The sequence below is a fragment of the Acanthisitta chloris genome, unplaced genomic scaffold (genome assembly GCF_000695815.1).
Source record: "Acanthisitta chloris isolate BGI_N310 unplaced genomic scaffold, ASM69581v1 scaffold42893, whole genome shotgun sequence".
NCBI lineage: Eukaryota > Metazoa > Chordata > Aves > Passeriformes > Acanthisittidae > Acanthisitta > Acanthisitta chloris.
Window position 1 is genome coordinate 3,526 of NW_008667322.1, and position 7,872 is coordinate 11,397.

Here is a 7,872-nt window from a genome sequence, read left to right on the forward strand (position 1 = left end):
GCCACTGAACCTCCAGCCAGGAAGGGAAATCCACACAGTCCAGGTAGAGGATTCCTTTGTTGGCACAGTCTCTGCAGGGAGCTACTGAGTTGTGTTTGTGCTCTGCTTGCCAAGCTTTGGAATATTAGAGGAGATGTAGTAGTGAAAACATGACAAAGAGTCTGAGTGGGCCAACAGCTCCAGAGCACAAGGAGCCCCTCTGCCCCACCTTTACATGCTGTGGGCTTCTCTCCAGCTGGATTTTCAAACCTGGTTTTCTGGGCAGGGTTGGTTGTCAGCTCTATAACTCTGTGTCAATGTTGAAGTCTCCTGGTTCATTCCTTAGGTCCAGCAAAGCTGGAAGGCCTGAAAGGCTTCCCTGGAACAGCCATGCATTTCAGGGTATCAACTTACCCTTTTACATTAGGTCTTCATAAAAAAACCAGCCACTCTGCCCTCTCCTCCTTTGGAGAATATTGATATGATGTCTACAGGCAACTCTCCTGTTCTGTCCTCAGCTCAGGATCTATGGCAGCATTTAACTCTGCCTCCAAAAAGTGCTTTCAGGTCTTGGTACTTGCATTATGCTTGAGGTGCAACAAGTCCTGTTGTTTCAGTCAGGGAAACTGAGGAACAAACTAGTTTCAAACTTCCAGTTACAGGAATTGTGCTCAGAGGATACTCTTCTCTCTTTTGCTCTTTACTGAAGGGAAGATGCTATTTTTCAGCTCACAAAGTCTGGTTGGCTTGAAGACATCGAAGCTTGTAGGCAAACCTGGTGTTACTCTAACAGGGTTGTTGCTCCTTTAAACATGCTGTCTCAGGAATTTACCTTGCTGGTGGCCTGACTCAAAATCTCAGATGTAGCTTCCTGTAACAGCCCAGTCATGGTTCCCCCTTTCTCCAGGGATCAGTGACAGATTTCAGCAGGCTGAGCTTTTCTGGCAGACTGGCCTGACTCCATTAATCTCCTTGTTGGAATTTGAAATCTTTTCATCCTGGTCCAGGCTCAGGTACAGCTTGCTGAGGGTGAGCAGTGAGGACAGAGGTTTTCTTTACATTGTGGAACAAAGCTTTGATGCAGTTTGGATCTTGTTAGCTTGGGATGCTGTGGTCCAGCTTGCAGCAGGTGAGACTCCAGTCACAGCTGAGCTTGTGGGGGGCACTGGTTTGGAAAACCCAAAGCTTTGGACTCCTGAGGCAGGTGGAACCAAACCACTGGTTGTTCATTAGCCTTGATGTAGTTGTGCCAAAATCTCAGAGCAAAGCTTGACTGCAATGCAAGGCTGAGGTGTGCTCTGAGTTCCTCAGCTCCACTGTCTCCCCAGCATGGCAGCTGCATTCTGGGGACAAGGCTTCCTGATACCTCTCCACCTGTGATGTGTCCCCTTCTGCTCCACTCCCACCTTGCCAACACAGTCAGAATCTTGAGTGCTTTTTGCCAGGTGATTCAAGATTTTAGTGGCAGGAGCTTTCACTACACGGGCAGTAGGAAGGAAGAAGCTTGGTGGGTGGCACTGTTACGTGAGACAACTTCAGAAGGACAGCAGCACTACATGAGGAACTAAAGAGCAAAGCCTGACTCCCCTAACACACTAAGGCTGCCTCACAGCCCCTCTTAGTTTTGCTTCTAGATGGAAGATTAGCAAATGTTACACAGAAAACAGATCTTGAAATAAGCTTCCCCATCTCAAAGCTCATAGAGACACAAAGTCTTGGGGAACAGGAACAAGAGAGAGAAAATTGCATTTCAAACGACTGCAAAAAAAAAGTATCATTTGTCAAGTTTTGCAAATCTTAAGAAAACAATTCAAAAGTGACACAAAAATATATATAAGTTTGAAAATTACTCAAAAGAAAAAAAGTACAGATCTCACAATACCGAAACAAATGACGTATGGTTAAAAAGAAAAAATAAAAGACATTGTATAACACCATATTGGCAGAAAAAGTAAACCTCTGCAGGGCAGCTGTGTTCTGTCAGTTAAAGTGTCAGTTTGTGTATCAAGGATCTGTCTCTAATGTGCTCACAAGGACAATATGAACTCTGAGCATTAGCAGAACCTCATAGCAGCGAGTCAAATCTGAGCAATGTGTACAAGGGAAGAGAGCAGCGAGTTACTGTGCTCAGAGGCCTGAAATGTCCCAACTCACATGGCCATGGGCTCCTCTTCTGCTATCAGGCACAAAATCTTCTCTAAATCCCTTCTAAGGGGAGGTTTAGGAGTTGTGAAGGAGCTGTGGCAAGCAGCAGGCTGTAACATGGACTGAGAGGCAAACCTTGGCCTTGGTCTGCTTGAGCCTCTACAGGTCTGGAGTGTTACAGGTGAAGAGCAGCAAAGTGGGACTCTCCTCTCACCTGCAGCACACAAACTGCAGCGATGCTGCTGAGGGGAGGGGGACTGCACTGGAAGTGCTACTGGGAGTCAGAGAAGAATAGGTACTTCTGAGAAGAAGGGGAAGATGTTGGGGTGAAACAAGAGGTGCCATTTCATGGGCTTGCCCTCCAAAAGGTGCCTGGAAACTTCCTAGTCTTAGGAGAAACCTTCAGCACCTCCAGTTCCAGCAGTTGTGCTGCTGCAGTGGGCTCCCTGTAGAGGGAGATTACTGTGGCACTGAGCAGGGCTTGTGCTGATGCAGCCTGAGGAAACCAACAGCTCCAGTCTGTTATTTGGACTTGCATGAGGGGCACAAGCTGCTCTGGACCAGGACCTAGGAGAGTTAATTATGCAGAGGGAAATCCTCTGTTTGGCTTTGTAGCCCTTCCCCACACAACAGAACACAACTAAAAACGTGGTGAAGGACTGGAATGAAGATGTGTAGCCCTTTGTGAACAAACCTGGTGCCTTGTTGCACAGGGTCTCTTTGAGAGAAAAGCCAAGAATGTATAACTGGTTTTACTGGTCATCCCTGACCTTATGAGGCTGAGTGGGTTGGCAGATCCTACTGTAACTGCCAAGGGGACAAAACAGACCTCTTGACTTTATTGGGAATGTCTTACTTCCAAATGACTCAGATCACTTCCATTAATGTGAGCCTTGTATTAAAAACCCTTAAGGGAGTAATTTGACTTGAAAGATCTTTCCTCCCTAGTTCCTCTATTTATAAATATCACTAAAAGCTCAGTTGTTTTGGTCTGTCTCTCAGGGATTGTGTCCCCCAACCTCTCTGAAAAAAATAACTCGTCATTGCCTGTAGCCTCACTGAGCAACCAATGCCCATTCAGGACTGGTGTTCTTGCAGACATTACAGGACCTCATGCAGTACAGCAAAAGGGATTTGTCTAAGAAGTGGGAAATAAACATGTCACACTAGTGATCACACAATTAGGTCTTCAAGCTCATGGTCATTTGAGGCTCTCTGTGTGGTCTAAAATAAAAAGGTTAAAAGATACATAATGTAGTTGTCTTTGCTTTTCGTTTTCTTTTTATACAGAAATCATACACACAGAACTTCAACCTGAAACTTCATAACAAAAAAAAAAGTCCACTAAATTAAGGAAAGCATTTTGTTGTGCAAAAAGTCCCTCCCCCCTCCCCTGTTCACCTTCATCTACTGAGGGTCTCACACACACACATAAAGTTTCCTTCCAACGGGCAAGTTGGTAAGAAAGAGTCCTCCCTATGTACAGTGAGTTAGAGAGAAGCTGGATACAGTGCTGGCAAGAGGCATGGGGGGATTGCCTCTATCTGGAAGTGTCCATGTTCTCCTCCTTAAAGTTACTGCAGTGCTCTATAACTTTCCTATGGATAAAACAAGGAGAGAGGGTTTAGTTTAAAGCTTATATGTGGGACAGGAATGTAAGAACTGTCCCACAGTTGATCTCTGTGCAGCTGCACATGATTTGTATCCAAGACATGCATCAACTTGTGTCAAAATCACTAAACTCAGCTTAAAGTTTCCAGTTTGGGATGTCAAGTCATGGTAGTGCATATCCAGATCCATATGTGACTGTCCCTTCATCACATCCACATCCTCAGGCACCTTTGAATCCCATCAGGACACGTGTGTGTACAGATGTTTGTCATTCACTCTGCTGTCACCTGTCTCCTCACTGTGCCTAACTGTGACTGTTTCCTGCAGGTTCCAGTTCCTCCAGCACTCAGCAACCCTTCAGCTGTGGCCAACACCTGCTGCCCACCCACCAGGAATGTATTCCCAGCCAACCTCTACCTCTCTTATGTTCATCTTACAGGTATGAAATTACAGCTCTCATGCTGCCAATGGCCAGAAACTGCAGCTGCTTTTTAAAACTCTGCAAGGATGACTCCAAAGGAAGATCACATTCCAAAGTTCACAGAGGTGATGGACTCTCTCTACCTGTACAGTCAGCAGTTTTAGTCACAGGCCAATATGATTCTGGAGACAGGGAGCCCAAACAAGTGTGGAGACCACTGATGACCTGAGACTATTGGCCTCAGAGCTGCAATCAGCCCAGGCCAACAAGCCACTCCTATAATCAATTTGCCTGCCAATGATCTGTGTGTATTGCACAGCTATAAACAACTCTAATCCTGTGTTTTCATCCTCTTTTTCCTGTGTTCACTTCATACCCCTCCCACACCAGCACAGGCCTTGCTTTTTGCAGCCTCACTTGATGTGGAAGAATAAAAACTAAAGCTGAAGGGAATGTTTGTGACAGTGCACTGGTGTCCTACCGGGCCATCTCCTTGGTCTCTTGCCGTGCTGAGGCCATTTTAATCATGTCCTTCAGAAGGGGAATCCCACCTTCTTTGATCAGCAGTGGGCAGTACTTGTCAGCTGCAGAGAAAAGAACAGAACAGGTCCTTGTGAACCCTCACAAGAGTGCAACAAAGAGTGGCAGCAGGGGAAGGAGGAGCCTGTGGCCTGAGAAAGCACAGAACTTTTGTTTTTCCCAGAGCCAGCCTGCTAAGGCTGTGGAAACAAGGCACAAAGGGACTGAGAACATAGAAGGATCAAAACAGTGAAGGAATTTCCTACACACCAAGTCTCATTGTTTTTGTTTGGCTGTGCTGCCTGGACACTCTTGCATCATTCAAAGAAGGTTTTCTCTATGTACATAGCTAAACTGGGAAGGTTTTTTTCTGCTGACAAGCTCAGGTTCACCCCCTCAACTTCTACAGCCCCAGGGGATGTGATTTCCAAAAGGGAACTTACGGTAGACAGAGACCAGGTTATAGAGTGCCCACGTGGCCCAGTGCTGGCTGACTGGGGAGATCCCTTGCGGAAGAAGTCGAAGGATTGGTTCAAATGACCTGCACAGAAATATTGCACGTTGTTCAAAATCTGAAACCTGCTGCTTTCAGCACCTTTGGCACTCACAGCAATACAAACTCTGCTCACAGATATCACAACAGTGAATCCATTGGCACACTAATGATTCTGGCACCAAGGCTGTGTCCCAGGGCAGTGCTGGCAGGATTACAGGTCCCACCACTTCAGCACAAACATGCTGCCCAGATAAATAGCTGCAATGAAGGCAACTGAGCCCAAGAACTGATTTTCCATCCTCCATCAGGCATTTCCTTGTGACAGCTGAAACCTAGCAGAACTGATCAGTCTGTAGAAGGGACAAAGCCAAACTGTACCCAGGCAAAGCTGGCTGCTCAGGAGCAAGGGGTGCTGCTGTGTTTCCTCTGACAATGATGTGTCTATACTGTAGAACAGGCACTGGAATGTCAGTTCTGGATCCCTGACAAGCACTAAGGGAATACAGAGTACCTGATACCCTCTTACAGGAAGGGTTTTGGGGGATTCCAGTAGTTGTATTAATCCTTGAAGGGATTTATGGGAACTGTTAAATATCCCCCAGAGAAGAGGGAAAGCTACTGCAGGTGGCTCTGGGAAGCAAACAGACTTAAGGAGGTGCAGAGAACTGCAGTCTCAGAGGAAAATGCTTAGGCAGTCCCAGACAGATCATGGGTTTCCTGTACTATTCAATTTCACCAGAAACATGAATCTGTTGGGCTCCCAAACTTCCCCCATAGGGAACTGCCAGGCAAGGTGTCTAATTTCAGCAGCTTGGGTAACATGTTTCAAAGGGAGATATAAAATCCTTGCTAAAAAATATGTCCTTGAGGACATTTCTCCTTCACTCTGAACAGAGCCTCCATGCTGGGCTATAGCTCTTCCTTTCTCTCTGTTGGTGTTTGCAATCCTGGCTCCTTGGTGAGTGAGCCAAACTCTTCCACTCCTCACCTGTAGTTGATATTTCTCCTGGAGTTGATATCCCAGCTCTGGATGGCTGCCCACATCCTCTTCACAACCTCCTCTCGGTGGGGCTCACATATCCCCCAAGCCTCTGGACCATCAAACATGATATGGGAGAGCACTCCGCAGGCATTATAGGATACCTCAATCCCATCAGCTTTGCTCTCCAGCAGGTTACTGCCAAGAGAGAAGAGATCACTTAGAGAGGCTGACACACCAAAGATTTACCAGTCTGCAGGTGATTCAGAGCTCCAGAGCCCAGGCAGGCACTCACCTGAAGACACTGATGAACTGGGAGGTCATGAGCTGTGGGCGCAGCTCCTTCACCTCTGCCACGTTGCCCAGGAGCCCCAGCATGTTACGGTGCAGCTCCTGTTTCTCTGGGAACTCCTGGATGAGCAAAGGACAGGATTAGACACAGGTAGGACTATGGTGATGCTGAGAACAAGCAGCTCTGGGGAGAGGCTGTACAGTGCATCTAGAAAGGCTCAGTATTTTTGGGTAGCCAGAAACAGCTCCTTAGCAGGAGGATCTCTAGTGCTAAAGATATGTGTGAAGTGAGGGAATTGACACCAGGGCCCACTGTTCACTGCTGCTCTGCTCAGGGGGACTGAGCAAAGATGGGGAAAGAGGAGGATGTGTTGAGTGTAAGCTCTTCCGTTATTCTGGCTGGGTGGAAAGAACATGCACAAGCATTTCCTTTTGTCTGTGCAACCTAGAAAGTACTGCTTGTAGAGGAGCAGAGCCAGGGATCCTGCCCAGCACCTGCATCTCCATAGCTAGTATCAGCTTTTCTCTAGAGGCAATCACACACTTACTTTTAAGCACTCCAAGAACAGTTTCATGCCACTGTAGTTAAGGAACATCTCACAGTTGTCAGGGGTCTCATCTGTGATGTTCCAGAGGGCACTCCAGGAGAACTCCATCACCTGATCACACTATAGAGCCAAAAAGAAAAGGACATAATCAGAGCTTTGCTAATGTGGGAGCCTGGTGCAAACCAACCACTTGTTTCCTCTCTGGTATCACCCTGGATGACTCCAGAGGTAAGACATGCTTGTTATTCACTTTGAACTTGTCAACAAGTGGGTTTTTTGTTTAATATTTTTGCCTCCCTGTCACATTCCCCTGCCCTCACCCTGGGACAGGAAATTCTGCAGCATCAGCTGAGATGTCCTGTGTGTGTTAGAGAAGCTGAGCTGGCACTCTGGGCTGACATGCCTAAGTCAGACTGAGGAGAAAATACACTATGTATATGTTTTTTGGGGAAACACTCACCGTTTTATCAGCCAACTTCTTCTGAATCAACTTTAGCATTGTCTGTGGGAAGAGGAAGGAGAAGAGTGAGAAACAGGTCAAAAATCACAGAACTAAAACTGACTGCTGTGGTACTGCAGGGCTGGGTACAGCCATATTTCAGGCATATGCACTTTTGACTCTTTGTAGAGAACCTGCTTGGTATCTCTTTCTCTAAACCACTGGGACAGGGTTATGCTCAACATTGCAAGTATTCACAGAGCTCAACTATTGCACAGTCCCTGAGCTGCTGAGTTTGCAGTGAAGTCAGTTTTGATTTGTATGACAAAATCTGGGATGTGGTATGGAGGAATGGCTATGCGAAAAGGGACATGATCTTCTTGAAGCTGACAACCCAGCTGGTAGCAGAGGATGGTTGCTTCAAGAAGATCATGTCCCTTTTCG

At 46.7% G+C, this 7,872-nt stretch overlaps 1 protein-coding gene across 1 annotated transcript; it reads right to left on the reverse strand.

The window, feature by feature from the left end:
• Nucleotides 1-3,151: 3,151 nt before the first annotated feature.
• On the reverse strand, nt 3,152-7,491 carry LOC103800076 (protein zer-1 homolog; the record flags this gene model as incomplete). Its single annotated transcript, XM_009072438.1, has 7 exons — nt 3,152-3,722; nt 4,638-4,740; nt 5,119-5,216; nt 6,160-6,348; nt 6,446-6,561; nt 6,990-7,109; nt 7,450-7,491. Coding segments are annotated over 7 exons (726 nt in total), but the record flags the coding sequence as incomplete, so codon positions are not given.
• Between the last annotated feature and the right edge of the window lie 381 nt (nt 7,492-7,872).